Genomic DNA, 17,473 nt, shown 5'->3' on the forward strand with positions numbered 1-17,473 from the left:
ATTTGTCGCCTATTCGACTATCTCGGATGGCGCCTTGTCATGATGGCCGTTGCTTTAAATGTGGACAGGATCGGGCCGATTTTCTACATTGCGTCTGGTTCTGTCCTCAAGTTAATGATTATTGGAAGTCAGTTATCCATTTTCTAAGAGATGTTCTGGATCTTCCCATAATTCAATCATTCAAAGTGTGTATGCTGGGGATGATACAAGATATACATTGTAGTGCAGGGAAAAAAACACTTATTAGGATTTTACTATTCTACGCCAGAAAATCTATTACACTAAAATGGAAAACCAGTAATCCCCCTAATCTAACCGAATGGAAGAAACTGATCAACCAGGCTCTTCCACTGTATAAACTTACTTACCAGACCCGCAACCAACCAAAAAAATTCACTAAAATGAGGTCCTCATGGGTTGACTCTATGGATACGGTAATTCCGAATTTGGATATTAATATTTCGGTTCAGGATCTGAACCTGGATTAATCTAGGAATATAGTTAAGGCCCCATTTCCTGCTCGCCTTTTACATTAAGATTCACCCTGTAACGATTTGTTAATCCTGTTACTGTTCATGACAATATTCTATGCTCTCTATACTATATGATTATGGTTCTCGCTCTTGCCAATCACTGTATTGTAACTAGAACTGCATTGTTTCTGGGAAATGTTTGTTTTTTGTTACGCTCTATTATGAGCTGTCTGTTGAAAATCAATAAAAATTCTCTTTAAAAAAAAAAAAAAAGAATCCAATTAGCACACAGAGGCTGGGTCTGCATATAATGCCCAGCCTCTGTTGCAATACTGTTTCCCCAGTCTACCCCCTGTGCTCTGCTTGCTCCCATAAATCAAACGCCTTGCTAGCAGTCAGCAGGCTGTTTACTCCTGAAGTGCCACTTTCGCCGCTGCCCCGCCTCCTCTATGTTGTCGCTCCCCGCCTGCATCCCTCCCCGCTGATTGGAGGGAAGGGATGCAGGCGGGGGAGCGGCGATTGTGTCACTTCAGAGGTAAACAGCCAGCTGGCGACACGCTGCATGTCGCTAGCTCGGCGTTTGATTTATGGGGGCACAGCAGAGCGCGGGGGGAGACTGGGGAAACCGTATAGCAACAGAGGCTGGGCATTATATGCAGACCCAGCCTCTGTGTGCTAATTGGATTCTTAGAACCCACCTCGGGTTTTCTTAAAGGGATTAAGTTCATTTTCAAGTTAAGCTGATCACTGTTTATAACATTCTGGTGTATATGCAAATTGAGGAAACATTGTGAAAACCAGTATTTGTGCCATTCTCAAAACTTTTTGACCATGAATGTACAGTGTATGTGTGTGCAGACCTGTTGCCTTCAAGTTAATACTGGAGGTGTATGGTGTGTCATGCATTATACTGCAGCACACAGCCATCCATTTTACTTATACTATATAAGGCAGGGCAGAAAACACTGTGACATAATACTATGAACAACAGGATGGTACATAGGTGTGAATGTTAAAAAGACTGTCTCCGTCCTTGCAAACTCCATACCATGAGCAGCGCACTGTAATTGACTGCACTAAACAGAGTGAACAAACCCCAAGCAGGAATGATTCCCCATACCATCCAATGGTTTTTTGTCAAATGAAACAAGGATTCCTACAACGTACAATGCCCACACCAGCTTGTGGTTGAGGGTCTACAATAAGGCCCAGCGACCCAGAAATGTCCTCTCAGTATAACACATTATATAGAATGTATATCAGAGAGCAGCATGTCTCTACACAAATTCAAGTAGATGCTACACTGTCTTATGGTATTCAGGCCTTGTCAACTTAGGAAGAAGTTTACTTACAACATCTAGAGGTGTTTCTCTGGCAATCTGGAAAAAATAAAAAACAAATGTAAAAAATATTAATAAAAAAAATACTTGAAATTACGGTTAGCCTTTTCTTACTAATGTTTTCCCCCAGAGTTGTGTACAGGGCTGTGGAGTCAGCACAATTTTGGGTACCTGGAGTCAGTGGTTTCAGGAATTGAGTCGTCGGGAGGATTTTTGTACCAACTCCACAGCTCTGGTAAGAATTCCACTAAGGATTCAGAGCAATGTGGGGAACCTGAGTCTGAAGTTTCATAAACTGAGGAGTCGGAGTATTTTGGTACCGACTGCACAGCCCTGGTTGTGTAATATAAAATAGAGAAACCGAGAGCCAGATATGGTGTAGTATGTATTGGAACAAGGAGGAACAATGTTAAGTAAGTATTATACTCACAAACATGGGGTACCACTCAGGCAACCACTGTATAAGCAGGTGGGGAGATTACCATACAATCCTCCGTTCCCACACTGCGGCTCACTTTTACTTCACGCAGTTGGCGTGCACTGCGCCTGCGCGGCCCTGGCCTTGTTCACACTCCTGTCCCCGGAGGCGCAGCACATATTTTCTTGAACTTCGCAGGACTCTCCTGGCTAGGGGACCGTGTACAAGGATACGCGTAGCTAAGGCGCAGTGGGCGTCAACTTAGAAGTCAGCTTCCACTACTTGAACAAAAGTGAGCCATGCGGGGGAACGGGAGACAGTTCCAGGACAGCGTGGGCACAGGACGGCTGCAGGGGGCTGGTAGAAGCCCCAGGTAAGTAAAACTTTTTTTTATTAGGAAACTTCAGTTCTGCTTTATGGCTTATAGGCCCAAGCCTTTTAAGATTTTTCACCTTCCCTTTGGATCAGCTGGGATATGTGTGGGTTCAGGGCAGTGTTTTTTTTTTTTCGTTTTTTTTTTAACTCCTGGTTGAACTTGATGGACAGATGTCTTTTTTTCGACCAAACTGCTACAAATGGTCCACTGACCTTAACATAGTAGATGAATTTTGGACAGGTTATTGGACAAAGGGCTAATCGGGTCAAATGCTGGGAATACACGTTTTACATTTTACTTTAGATAGATGGGTTCAATAGATAAATTCCAACCTGTCGGATCTGGTCGATTCTACTTTCGTTTCGATTCTCCTCATTCAAGTGAATGTAATTGAAAAGAAAAGATAAGGAATCGAGAGGGGAATCGAGCAGTGAATCGAGAGTAGAATCTATCGAAAGCGAAAACGACGGCAAAAACGAACGCAAAAACGCATCATGTATTCCCAGCATAACATTAAAAAGTTTCACAAGCAAGTGGGGACTAAAGGTGCCCATGCATCACTCAATATTGCTGCCCAATAGATCTTCCGATTCCATAATTTTATGGGAAGAGAATCAGTGCTGCACATGGCCACCGAATCAATCTGTTGGTTGATTTTTGATCGGAACGAACATGCCTGAAAATCTCTTGCTCAAGTGCTCAATCGGGTCCGTGGCAGTAGCAGTGTACGATATCACGATGACCCGTGTACCCCCGGCTGTTTCCCCAAGTGTAAAAGTGTTCATGTTGATACTTACAAGTTCTAGACATAAACGGTGTCCATATGCTGCTGCATAATGAATTGCACTGTACCCTTGTTTATCCCTGATACCTGGGTTTGCATCGTTTCTTAATAAGTATTCCAGGCACCTGTTAAATAAAAAACACAACACACTAGATAATCATATTCATTATTCACACAATTCTACTACAAAACATAGCCAGGAAGGCCAATTGCTACATGCTAAATAAAGTGCTGTTGTAGTGTACAAGGCACAAGTGACCAAATCAAGATTTAGTTTGCAGAAGATTAGGTAGTGTGCCATTTCAAAGTATTGCTACTGCTTTGGGTGGAGAAAAACGAACTTCCTAATGTTACTATAATCCATCCCTCTGACCTATGCTGTGGCTGGTTAATAGGGGATGCATACTGCCCCTATAAAGGCTGGGACCCAGGTCCAAGTGGCTGACCGTAATTCACTGGTATGTTAATGGAATACTGTAGGGGGGGGTCGGGGGAAAATTAGCTGAACTTACCTGGGGCTTCTAATGGTCCCCCTGTGCCCGTGCAGCCACTCCCCAATGCTCCGGCATCCAGTTCACTTCTGGAATTTCAGACTTTAAAGTCTGAAAACCACTGCGCCTGCGTTGCCGTGTCCTCACTCCTGCTGATGTTACCAGGAACGTACTAAGCAGGCACAGACCATACTGGGCCTGCACAGTACGCTCTTGGTGACATCAGCAGGAGCGAGGACAGGGCAACGCAGGCGCAGTGGTTTTCAGACTTTAAAGTCTGAAATTCCAGAAGTGAACCAGAGGCGTGGCCAGAGCATCATTGAGTCGCTGCACTGGCACAGGATGTCTGCCGGGGACCATTAGAAGCCCCGAGTAAGTTCAACTCATTTCCCCCCGACCCCCTACAGCAGTGTTTCTCAACTTTTTTGACTCAAGTACCCCCTATCGCAATTCAGTTCCAGCCGAGTACCCCTGGTGACTTACGCTCCCTCCTCTTCTTGTAACTAACAGCCACTCCACTTGTCCGGCACTGAGTCCCTTTGAGTCCAGTGGCTGTATGTATAGGAGGTGATCCCTGCACATTGATTGGCCTAATCTGCTGCCTATCAAGTGACAGACAGTGTATTGTGCCAGTCAAAACGCCGGGATCACGTACTAGAAAGCTACTGGATCCGCCGGGGGATTAAGGGTGGGAGGAGTGGAGCAGCCGTTGGTTACAAGTAGAGGAGGCAGCATAAGTAACCAGTGCACGCTAAGCTGCACTACCGCAGCATAGCATGCTGAGCTTGTGCTCCTCTGTGGAGGGGGTAAAAAACCCCAAAACTGACACCTGGGGCTTCTATCAGCCCCCTGCAGCTGAAATGTCCCACGCTGTCCTCCTACCATCCTCCGTTCCCTGCCGACGGTCCCGGTCTAATTACGCGTCTAACTAGACTGCTGCTGTGCGGGTGCTCGCTCCCTCGCGTGTCGTCGAGAGCTTACTGCGCAGTGGCAGTGCAAGAAAACTTTGTACTGCACCTGAGCAGTAAGCTTCCGATGACGTGCGCAGGAGAGCACTATTCGTCTGGTTAGACGAATGTTAGACCGGGACCAGCGGCGGGTAATTGAGGATTGTAGGAGGACGACGTGGGACATTTCAGCTGCAGGGGGGCGATAGAAGCCCCAGGTAAGTGTCGGTTTGTGTTTATTTAACCCCACCACAGAACCCCTTCAAGCTTCACCCTAATACTGTGCACGCTGCAGCCGTTTCCAATACAGTGCTTAGAGCGCAGGTGCTGCAGAAATGAAGGAAACTGTGCATGGTGAGATACTTGCTCTGCCCAGCGGCTGGATCCTGAGCTCCTTCACACGGAGTTCACCCCCAGCATGAATGCTTCCTCTTATCTATTGTAGAGACAGATCTGTGGGCTGTGACATGCCTCTCTGCCTCCCCCTCACAGGCTGTTCGCTTCTCAGCTCCTCGCATTCCAATGAGAAAGAAAGTCTATAGCCGGGACGGCTGCAGTAGCCCAGCTACGACACAAAAAGAAACTCCTTGTGCATGTGCAGCAACATGCTGGAGACTGAGTCACAGAACTCCGTTCATACTGCGGAACGGACCTGAACCTACTCTATGCTGGGGGAGCAGCTCCATAGAAGCACAGAGGAAGTGTGGAAGTGGTGATTTATACGCATGTCTGCTACGGAGGGCAGCATTGAGACAACACATCAGCGTGGTTTTCATGCAGAGCGCGGCTGGCAGACCACACAAGTGGATATTAGTAAGTCAGCACAGCTGTGCTGCGTACCCCTGACTGTGGTCTCGCGAACCCCCTGGGGTACGCGAACCACGTGTTGAGAACCCCTGCCCTACAGTATTCTTTTAAAACAGAGATTAATTTGAAAAGGATTTTTTTCTCCCTTAGGGCATTTTCCCACTAGCTAATGTGTGCACGAACCTAATTTCATAAACTCGATAAGACACCCGGCATGACAGGAAATTGCGGTTAGCCGCTTATCAGTGCTAGTTCTCATTCACCAGATGGGAAAACGCTTGCGTTGTACAATTAAAAGCTCCCAGAGGTGTTACAACGTAACACTCCGGAATGCTTTGTCCAATGTGAACAGTAAGACTTTCATGTTACCTTTCTTACTGCATCCTAGGTGCGTTCTGTCAAAACAGCTCCTAATGTGAAAGGACCCCAATGCCTCTTGCTTCCACTAAAAATCCATAAAATGAAGCTTAAAGCACTCCATCTCATATAATTGTATCTAAATTTGTTCGATTACTCATGTTCATCTTTTGACATACTGGATGTTTGTAACAGAAAATAAAATTTGTTTTAAAAATCCATAAAATGCGAACTGAGCCATAGGGAAACCTGGACATTACCTTGCACATCAGTTGTCAGTTCAGTTATACTGGCAGCAACTGATAATGTAAAAAGACCCTACCTAAATCAGTTGCTGCCAGTTACAACTAAACAGACAACTGATCAGGCACGTGCAGAGGGGGGTGCTCTGGGTGCCCAGGCAACCCCCTTTTTAAAATCTTCAAACAAGGCCCCTCTCGCCGTGCAAAACAAGCCCCGCCCCTGACAGTGATACACACCGCCCATCCGAGGGAAGCTCCGCCCCCACCGGGGACACTTTCAAGTGAAGAGGCCCAGACAGGAATCCTAGTGTGGCATACTGACCTCTCCCTTCACCTAGGACCCATACTGACCTCTACCTCCCCCAGCACCCATAGTTACCTCTCCCTCCACCTAGTACCCACAGTGACCTCTCCATCCACCTAGCACCCACAGTGACTTCTTCCTCCACCTAGGACCAATACTGACCTCTCCCTCCCCAGTACCCACAGTGACAACTCCCTCCACCTAGCACCTACAGTGACCTCTCCCTCCACCTAGCACCCACAGTGACCTCTCCCTTACCCAGCTCCCACAGTGACCTCTCCCTCTGTCTAGCACCCACAGTGACCTCTCCCTCCACCTAGCACCTACAGTGACCTTTCCCTCCCCCAGCACCCACAGTGACCTCTCCCTCCACATAGCATCCACAGTGCGGAGCAGTGCTTTTCAGTGCTGCTAGATTTGGGCGCAGCCGGCGCCTCCATAGACTACAATAGGAATAATTCCTATTGCAACGCTCAGTGAGTAACGTCGGCTCCGTCTGAGGACGGAGCCGAGGTTGCTTAAAAACATAATAATTCGGCCTCCAGCAATCGCTGGAAGCCGAATTATTTCATTCCCCCACCATCCATGGCGGCCTGGAGGGGGAATAGTAATTAAATTGGCCCGGACTTGTGCAGAAGCAGGATCGGCCATATACCGCTGTATCCTGCGCCCAAGTCTACCGGCGCCGATTTCAAATGTACTCCACGGTGTCCTCTCCCTCCCCAGCTCTAGCAGTGATCCTGCCTACCCCAGCACCCACACTGACCTATCCCTCCTCCAGCACCCACAGTGATCTTTCCCTCCCCCAGTGGCTACCCTCCTGTTCCCTGCAGCACCCACAGGGACCTCCCATCCCAAAAGCAGCACCTACAGTGACCTCTCCCATTGCCAGCGCCCACAGTGGCCTCTCCCAACACCCAGCATCCACTCCCTCCTCCAGTAACCACACTGACTTCTCCCAGCACCCACAGTGACCTCCCCTTCCTTCAGCACCCATACTGAGCTCTTCCTTCCACAGCACCCACAGTGACCTACCCTTCCTCCAGCATCCACACTGACCTCTGCCTCCCTTAGTAGCAACTATGCCATTCATAACAGCACCCATAGTGACCACCCCTTCCTCCAGCACCCACAATGACCTTCCCCAAGACCCAGAGTGACCTCCCCCAAAGGACCCACAGTGACCTCACTTTCCTCCAGCACCCATACTGACTTCTACCTTCCACAGCACCCACAGTTACTTCTCTCCCCCCCCCCCCCCCCCAGCACCCACACTGACCTCTACCTTCCACAGCAACCACACTGACATCTACCTCCCCTAGCAGCAACTATGCTATTCATAGCGGTACCCACAGTGATCTCCCACCCCCTGCACCCACAACAATCCCACCAATATTCAGCACCCACATTACACTGAACCAGTAACCCCCACTATAGCAAACACCCAGTACGTGCATCAAGCACCCTGCACCCAATACTAACTTGCAGCCTCAATATGGCACTTAGTACTTGCATCAAACAGTCACATGACACCCAGTACCTGCCCCATTCACCCTATAGCTGGCACCCAGTACTCACACCCACATGACAGTACTTGCACCAGCCCCAACATGGCACTCACTACTTACACCTGCACACAGCCTCCCCATGGCACCCACTATCTGCACTCACATAACCAATACTAGCACCCGGAGTACCTGCACTCGGAACCCACATAACACACAATGCCCACCCATAGCTAGCACCCAGTGCAGGCATGGCACCAAGTATTCACACCTATGTGATACCCAGTTCCTGCACCCAACACCCACATGCTTCATCTGCAGTAGTTCCAGTTGCACTAAGCCTCCACTTGGTGCCCAGCACAAACACCAAGCACTCACATATGACATCCAGTACTTGCACCCAGAACTCACAAGGGACTGAGTACCTGCAATCAACACCTACATGATGGTTGATACACACCCATACTGCCAGAATCCATATGACACCCTGTGCCAGCAACCAACACCCACATGGCACCCAGCATCTGCCCTAAGCACCCACATGACAACAAATACCCCACTAGCCAGCACCAATCACCCATATGTCCCCATGTACTCACTCCCAGTACCCACTTGGCACTCAGTATTTGCACCTAAGACCCACATACCCCCATAATCAACACCCACATGGCACAGTACTCGCATGTCACCAAGTTCCAAAGCCATTATATGCACCTAGTACCCGTCCATGGCAGCACCCAAATAGTACCCATCCTTGGTCCGAACCCATATGAAATTCAGTATTCTCCCATGGCACACATCCAGACTTCTTTATGTTTTCTGGAGAGGGGGTATTATATACACATTACCCGGCTACTTTTTCATGCCACCCGGTTGGAAAAAAATGCTGGGGTGAACACTGCACAATTTGATTTCAAATTTGAGCACCACCCCCTTGAGGATCCTCTGCACGGCCCTGCCCCTTCCTGCAGCACCCACACTGACCTCTACTTTTCCCATCAGCCACTCGTTCCCCTCATAGCTGGCACCCAGTACTCACACTCACATGACACCAAGTATCTGCACCCAGGCCTAACATTGCACCCAGTACTCACACCTGCACACAGCTTCTACATGGCCCCCACTATCTGCACCAAGCACCCACTTAACCCGTACCCACACCCAAAGTACCTGCATTCAAAACCCATGTGATGCCCAAAGCCCACCTATAGCCAGCACCTAGCATGGTGCCAAGTATTCGCACCCATGTCACATCCAGTACATGCACCCACATGACATCCAGTACATGCACCCAGATCTTACATGGCACTAAGTACTTGCAATCAACACCCGCATGACACTAGATACCCAACCATAGCCAGAAACTCAGCACTTACACCCAGAACCTACATGGCACCCAGCATCTGCATTCAGCACCCACATGACAACCAGTACCCCCACTAGCTAGAAACGAGGAGGGGGGGGGGACATGCGGGGGAAGGCGTTGCCAGGCCCCTTTTTCAAATTTGAGCACCCCCCCCCCCCCCCCCACTTAAGGACCCTCTGCACAGCCCAGTCTGCAACTGATGTACGGCCCAGGTGAAGAAACTGTATATGTTGCCCTATGGGTCAGTTCACATGTACAGATTTTAACTGAAGACTTGCGGTAACAATGCGCTGCTGCAGTACAACGGATTTATTTAAGTGTACCAGTTTTTCAATGTTCAGTGTAACCCAGCTCTGAGGGAAAGAAGAAAGCCACTTTAAATTAGCAAAGGGGTTACTCTGATGGTGCCCATACACGGTACAATAAAAACGTTAAATTTTCCTGTTTATTCGACCAAAACTATCAAATTGAATTAAAGTCGAAAAGAATCCTCTTTTTTTCCTTCAAATTGAGAAAAAAATGAACGATTATCCCGTTTTTCAATAAAAATCCGATCAGACATGGAAAAATCTTTATAGTCGATGTAATGGAACAATCGAACTAAATTATCTAAAAATTTAAAAATTGTACCATGTATGGGCACCATAACAGATGTGAGATCTCTGCATACTGCACAAGAACTGTTAGCAAGAAATTAAAGGAAAAAAAAAATCATGAGTGTCATCACCAAATGTAATGATCTATGCACGATTACAAATACCTAAACATGCACTCTTAAAAGATTGTTTTTTCGAACCTGAAAATTACCAATAAACTGTAACCGGTTTTAAATATTAAAATAGAAAGGATTCTGTAAAGAGCCCTTCTCAGCAGCTGCATATGCAGTTCTGCATCCGCTTGCAAAATCCTGCTGAGTCAAATACTGAATCAGGGGTCTAGGTTTCCCTTTCACAGCACTAAGTGGCTGTAATTCTTAAAAGGTTCACTTATTCTGTCTGGACATACAAGGGCTGCCAGCTAAATTCAGTGCCTTGTTATAGCTGTGAACTTGCACATATTCTCTTAGGTCTCCTGAATATACACTAGTAGCTTATGTAAACCATCCAAATTAAAGGAGAACTCTGTACAGTGCTACGTAATATGATGGTGCTTTATAAATACAATAAAAATAATAAATACAGTATTTCTGAAAACACTGTGCATCCCAAGTGATTATAAGTGTGTGCTCAAAATTTACTTTATAACCTCTGTTGTCAGTGCTCTCCCCAGGCTCTTTTAGCCGGGTGCTCCACCAGGCTAGTTTTGGTAGGCACCCGGCTGTCATCAGCTCACCTCTTATTCTGTAAGCAGAGTTACACACAGAAGCACCAGCGCTGTATTCTCTCATCTCGCCCCAGGGAGAACACTGGTTGTGTTACAGTTATAAGCAGCTTTAGACAGGCATTCAATATGGTGTAAAGAGAACAGAGCTGCACTTGAAGCTACAATATGAATCTTTTTCTTTTTATGTACATGTCATAACTTAATGTTTTTATTTTTTTAATCTCAATTTTTGAAGGACAAATATTCTTAAAAAGGTATACATTACAAAGTGTAATTCCTATTTAATTACACAGAAAGAAGTCAAATAGCTGATGGCTTTTTTCAAGCTAAACTGAACACCACATTTTTTTTACTATGCAGTTTTCCTGTAAACCTGCAATGTAGTTTTTGTCCACAAGATGGCAGAACTGTGTTATGCTTATCAATGCTAAGCCTATCAAGAAACAAGGAATCCTCTAGGATCTGAACATCTTGACCACAAATATAGAGGGAGGTCCGTAAATGGTATGGGCTGTTAGGGGAAGGGAGATGGCTGCAAGCATTTCATTTAATTGCTTAGGAAACCTGCCCCCTTGCCCCCACAGTCTGTATGTAGTTCTCTCTGTCCAAGCCACCACAGTTTAAAGTGACCGCAGTAATTTTGTGTCAACCTGCATAAACAAACATCTTCCAGCATGCATTGTGGCAGCCGGGGCCACGTAACATGAGCGCAGGCACTTCAAACTATAGCAGCTGTGACAGAGAAGATGGGGGACTGCATACAGGGGTGGACCAAGCTAATGCAGTTTCAGTCACATAACCCTCCCTCCTCTCTACTCTGGAGTACTCCATAAAATTAACTTTGAATCTAATGAAAGTATTAAAAATAAAAGCAGTTTTGTCAGTTCTACTTAAAATCTAACATGTAAACTATTAAAAATATTATATATGTATGTCTGGCCTTTAAGATATGTGTCCTGCTGATACTCTGCCTCCAATATGTTCAGCCATAGACCCTGGACAAGCATACAGATCAGGTGTCTGACTGGATTAGCCACATGCTTGTTTCAGGTGAGTGATCCAGACACTACTGTAAGTAAATAGATCAGCAGGGCTGCCAGGCAACTAGTGTTTAACAGGAAATAAATATGACAACCTCCATATAGCTCTTGCTTCAAGTTCCCTTTAAGCACCTTGATTAATGCCTCTTCAATATTTCTACTTGAAAGAATTCCAGAGTTGCGGCTGTGATTTTCTCAGAGGTCTGACTCTGCTGTTCCTCTCAGCGATCTCACATGCCCCACCCAGCATCTGCTGTTATCGCTTTTTCCTTTGCTACTTCAGGTAACTCTACCAAGTTTTAAAACCAGGTTGTAGCTGAAATGTAATTTCACACAAGAACATTTGGTTTCTCTACTTACTAACCCATCAGTCGGTATTTGGAACGGTGCCAGGAACTGTTCTATATCAGCAAAAAGTTGCAACTCTATTGGATTTCTTAGTAATGAAACTGCATAAACATTCTTCATTTCCAGGCACATCTCCCTCATAACGACTATGCTTTCATATCCTATGCCATTAAAGGTACTAGCGATGCCATCAGTCAAAACAGGAAAATACTTCTCAAATCCTTTCCACAAATAAGCGCCTGTGCTTCGATTTCTACTCTGATATATGCAAAAATCCAATTTGAATCTTCGTTTTCTAGGACAAAACCTCTTTTCGGCTAGCATCCATTTTCTAGATCAGCTAAAACCAATACTATGAGGTATGATTGCAGGTAAGGCAGTTTTCTGGATTTCTTTCTCCGCTTCACTACAGGAACTCCCATTACAATGAAGATGTGACAAGACCATCCTAAACTATCTTCCATAACCTAAGGAGCAGGAGATACTGTCAGACTGTAAAGCTGTGACTCTGTAGTTTACAGGTAGAGCCCAGTGACTAACCAAGATGTAAACAGAGCAAAGTGTGCCATACAAGCTCTGCTAAGAGGCACAGGCACTGCTATTTGGGCTGCCATTATTAAGTTTATTCATAGACCAGGGGGTACTTAGCCACTTTACCCCTGCCCGTACGAATTTCTCCGTCCCTTTTTCCATCCTTTAACCCCCAGGGACGGAGAAATCCGTACTTTCCGCGTACCCGACGCTGTCCGCGCTCCCGCTCGTAAACACGCCGCCCGGCGCTAGTAAAAACGCCGCCGCCCGCTCGCCCGGAGATCAATGAACGGGAAAATCCATTCCCATTCGTTGATCTAAGCCCCACAATGATCCGCTGCTCTCCTATGGGCAGCGCGATCATTGTGAGAAAAAAAACTCACGTGTCCAGCCTCCTTATACTTCCTCCAAGCTTCCGGAAGGACGCTTGGAGGTCGCATTAAAACAAAAAGTTACTGTGGCCATCTTGTTGCCAAATAGTAAACTACACCCTACACATTTTTCACATACAAATAAATGATTTTTACACAAAAAATTAACTCATTACCTCCCACACTCCCCATTTTTTTTTTTTTTTGTAATTAAAAAAAAAATTAAAAAATTTACAATTAAAAAAAATACATAAATAGTTACCTTAGGGACTGAACTTTTTAAATATTTATGTCAAGAGGGTATAACACTGTTACTTTATAAACTATGGGCTTGTAATTAGGGATGGACGCAAAACTGAAAAAAATGCACCTTTATTTCCAAATAAAATATTGGCGCCAAACATTGTGATAGGGACATAATTTAAATGGTTTTATAACCGGGACAAAAGGGCAAATAAATTTCATGGGTTTTAATTACAGTAGCATGCATTATTTAAAAACTATAATGGCCGAAAACTGAAAAATAATTATTTTTTTCCCCACATTTTTCCTATTTTCCCATTAAAACACATTTAGAAAAAAATAATTCTTGGCATAATGTCCCACCTAAAGAAAGCCTAATTGGTGGCGGAAAAAACAAGATATAGTTCATTTCATTGCGATAAGTAATGATAAAGTTATAGACGAATGAATGGAAGGAGCGCTGAAAGGTGAAAATTGCTCTGGTGCTCAAGGGGTAAAACCCCTCAGTGGTGAAGTGGATAGAGTATCTGGAAGCCAAAGAAGGCAGCTGTACCTACTGATAGGTTTGCTTAAAGGACACCTGAAGTGAGTGGAATATGGAGGCTGCTATAATTATTTCCATTTAAACAATAGAAATTGCCGGGCTATCCTGCTGATCCCAGTGAGCATCTAATACTTTTAGCCATAGACCCTGACTGTTTGACTGGATTTGCCATGTTTGTTTCTGGTATGTGATTTAGATGCTACTGATGCACAAAAGACAGCAAGACTGTCAGGCAACTGGCACTGTTTAAAAGGAAATCAATATGGCTGCCTCCATATCCCTCTCACTTCAGGTGTTCTTTAAGACTTTTTTTTAAAGGTCAACTAAAATCACCCATAATTCTGCAATGGTGCTGGCTGGTTGTCTTCCAAACAGTCAGCCTACCATCATACATGGGTGTTCAGGTATGTACTAAAAGAGCTCAATGCAAACATCACATTGCTGGACTCTATACAATAGCTCTCCTGCACCTGCCCCATCTGTAGCTGTATGAAAAATGATTAGTTGGTATCAAACAATCTTACTTCATGAACATACAAAAGCATCATTGTGAAACCATCTAATACATTTCTTATGAAAAATGAAGCTACCCTTTTAATTACAGATAGCCTCCGTGCTGCTGGAAAAAAAAAGGCTGGATATTAAGTGAAAACAAGCCACTCTTTGTGACTGCTAGCTGCGTGACAGTCAGCACTTGCACAGACAACAAGCCCAGAACACATTTCTTAAAAGGCCGCATTCTCTCTAATCGACACACAGATAAATGAGACCGTTCCACAGCACATAGCAAGAATCTGTGGAAGCCAGAAACCTAAAGGAATTGCAATGGAATCAGAAAGAAAACCAGCCAACAGAGGACGTGAAACTACTTACTTGCCGTCGGTGTCGGATGCAGCTGCATAGTGCAGTGGGGAACAGCCCCTCTCATCAAGATCATTTACACTTGCTCCAGATCCCACAAGTGCAAACAGACACTGATAGTTGCAGTTGGCAGCAGCATAGTGCAGTGGTGTCCTTCATTCAAAATATAGAAGATAAAATAAAGAGTAGGAGCACAAAGTTAACTTAAAGAACCAGTATACCTTAAAAGAGAAAAAAACATGAACGTTCCATTAAATTCCAAACACTCAATGTACAAACTTAGAGCTGCCTATTAACAGTTCAAATTTTAGTGAAGGTTCGTACTTTCAAGAAGATCATTTAAATTGATAGAAAAGATTGTATTGAATTGATCCACACCACTACAGAATCCAACATGGGATCATATCTCCACTAGTTATGATTCCTACAAATAAAAATCCTCAAAGGGATGATCATTTCTTTAAAGGACCACTCCAGAACCAACATGGGGGATTCTCAGGGTTTTTTTTTTGTTTTCAAAAGCATTTCCTGAATGGCAGTTGCGAAGTCTAAGGCCCTGTTAACATACGCATTTTTTTCTTCTTCTCCATAGCAGTGCAATGTGAAAAAGGTTTCATTTAAAACGCGTATAGTGGGAACTGTGCCAAAGAAAAAGTTGTTCTTTCAGTTATAAGTGAGAGCAACTGATTAAAGGAATACTGTAGGGGGGAGGGGGGGGGGGGGGGGGAGTTCAACTTTTCCGGGGCTTCTAATGGTCCCCTTGCAGACATCCTGTGCCCGCGCAGCCACTCACTGATGCTCCGGCCCCGCTTCCAGTTCACTTCTGGAATTTCAGACTCTAAAGTCTGAAAACCGCTACGTCTGCATTGCCGTGTCCTCGCTCCCACTGATGTCTCCAGGAGCGTACAGCGCAGGCCCAATATGGTCTGTGCCTGCACAGTACGCTCCTGGTGACATCAGCAGGAGTGAGGACACGGCAACGCAGGCGCAGTGGTTTTCCGACTTTAGTCTGAAATTCCAGAAGTGAACCAGAGGCGGGGCCAGAGCATCGTTGAGTGTCTGCGCGGGCACAGGATGTCTGCGGGGGACCATTAGAAGCCCTGGGAAAGTTCAACTCATTGCACCCCGACCCCCCCCCCCCCCCCCTTTACAGTATTCCTTTAAGTGTAAACGAGGCCTAACTACGAAAATAGTGTGCAAATGAGGAGGAAGGCTGTCTGGTATCTTACTATTTTGGCAGTTAAATTGCCATTCAGGAAATTCTATTGGAATCAAACACAACCTTGAGAATCCCTTATGTGGAGATGGACTAGTCCAAAACCTATTGGTTCTGTCAGGATCGATTGGGCTCATCAACTTCTGTGTTTCCACTGACACCAGTCAGATATTAAGCTTAGGAGGTGTGGCAAGTCTGCAATAAACTCAGGTGCAGCACCGGCATAACAGAACATTCACCCATTGACCTTGTGCAGAAGGTGGTGCGCTATCTGCACAGAATGCTTCAAAACCTTAAGAGCTGATGCCAAACAGCTGAGGCAGGTAATACAAAACCCAATCCTCAACCTCTTTCAGGCCATGGAACTTATCGATCAACCCCTATCCCCTCTACCTCACCCCTGTAACTACACACAAACATGTAAAGTTATATACTGTAGCAACAGTCTTACCTCCCAAACTTGTCTTTTTTGTTGAAATCTGCACTACTGTTGAGCAACAAGTTCAAACACTCTAGGTTTCTGCAAAAGATGAATGTTTGTACAGTGAGCGAAAAGAAAGCAACAGCTTATTCCAATTACAAGAGAAGAGCATTACACTGAAGTTATGCACATCTGCTCAAGTCTTAAAATTGTCTTAAATTTAAAAAAAGTAAAAAAAAATGCAGACATTCCCACCACACATCAGGGTTCGTGATACAGTCTGCTTTAGCATTAACTTGCACTCTCTACAACTAGTAAACTCAGCCCAGAAGGAGTCTGGGGATAAATATACATAGAATAGACCCCCCCCCCCCCCCCCCCCTGCAATTCAAACGTAACTTTCATTATAAACCTTAAAAACACTGGATCAAGGAACTATTTTTACATAGGGCTTGATTCAAAAAAGAGTGCTAACTGTTAGCACGGCCGTTTTCGCGAGCAAACCCGAATTTTTGCGTGAAAACGATATAGATTTTGCGGGAAAATTCGCGTTTTCGTGCGACACCGTCATAGTTTCACGCGAAAATTCGCGATCACGCGCAATGCGAAAATTCACGAGAAAACGCCCGTGCTAACTGTTAGCACTCTTGTGAATCAAGCCCTCATACGAGAGATCCTTGATCCGCCCTGAGGAATCAAGTCCCGATCTCTGTGGGTGCCAATAATTGTGCAGGTGTAATATTACTATTATTTAGTATTTATATAGCACTGATATGTTTTGCAGCACTTTATGGAGAATAAAGGCTGTCCATTCAGAGGAGCTCATAATCTAAACCTTCACCCCAAGCATGATCCCAACTGCTTGATGATCAATCAGTACACATATCCCAGGGAGGCAAGAGGTTTCATGAAAATGCCAAACCCCAAAAAATAGCATGAAGCAAAACCTGTCACCATATGTCACTGGCACTGTATGGTGTGGTAGTGCTTTTTAAAGCTTAAAGTGAACCAAGCACTTTTTTTAAGCAGCCAGGGGCTCTCAATAGCACATTCAAAATGCATGCCAACCATGAGGCTCATAAAAAATGATTGCACACATATCAAAGAGCAAACAAAAGCTTTCATTAGTGTGTGTGTGTGTGTGTGGGGGGGGGGGGGGGGGATA

At 45.2% G+C, this 17,473-nt stretch overlaps 1 protein-coding gene across 5 annotated transcripts in view; it reads right to left on the reverse strand.

The window, feature by feature from the left end:
• ANKRD28 (ankyrin repeat domain 28) overlaps positions 1–17,473 on the reverse strand; it is a 289,915-nt gene that overhangs the window by 59,865 nt on the left and 212,577 nt on the right. For all 5 annotated transcript variants that reach the window (XM_068236088.1, XM_068236089.1, XM_068236091.1 and 2 more), the window contains 4 exons: positions 16,339–16,407; positions 14,684–14,824; positions 3,405–3,516; positions 1,826–1,852 (listed from right to left, as the gene is read on the reverse strand). In XM_068236088.1, coding sequence (XP_068092189.1) covers positions 1,826–1,852; positions 3,405–3,516; positions 14,684–14,824; positions 16,339–16,407 — 349 coding nt within the window. The remainder of the gene's footprint in view (positions 1–1,825; positions 1,853–3,404; positions 3,517–14,683; positions 14,825–16,338; positions 16,408–17,473) is intronic.

Source organism: Hyperolius riggenbachi, chromosome 5 (assembly GCF_040937935.1).
Source record: "Hyperolius riggenbachi isolate aHypRig1 chromosome 5, aHypRig1.pri, whole genome shotgun sequence".
In the NCBI taxonomy this organism is placed as follows: Eukaryota; Metazoa; Chordata; class Amphibia; order Anura; family Hyperoliidae; genus Hyperolius; species Hyperolius riggenbachi.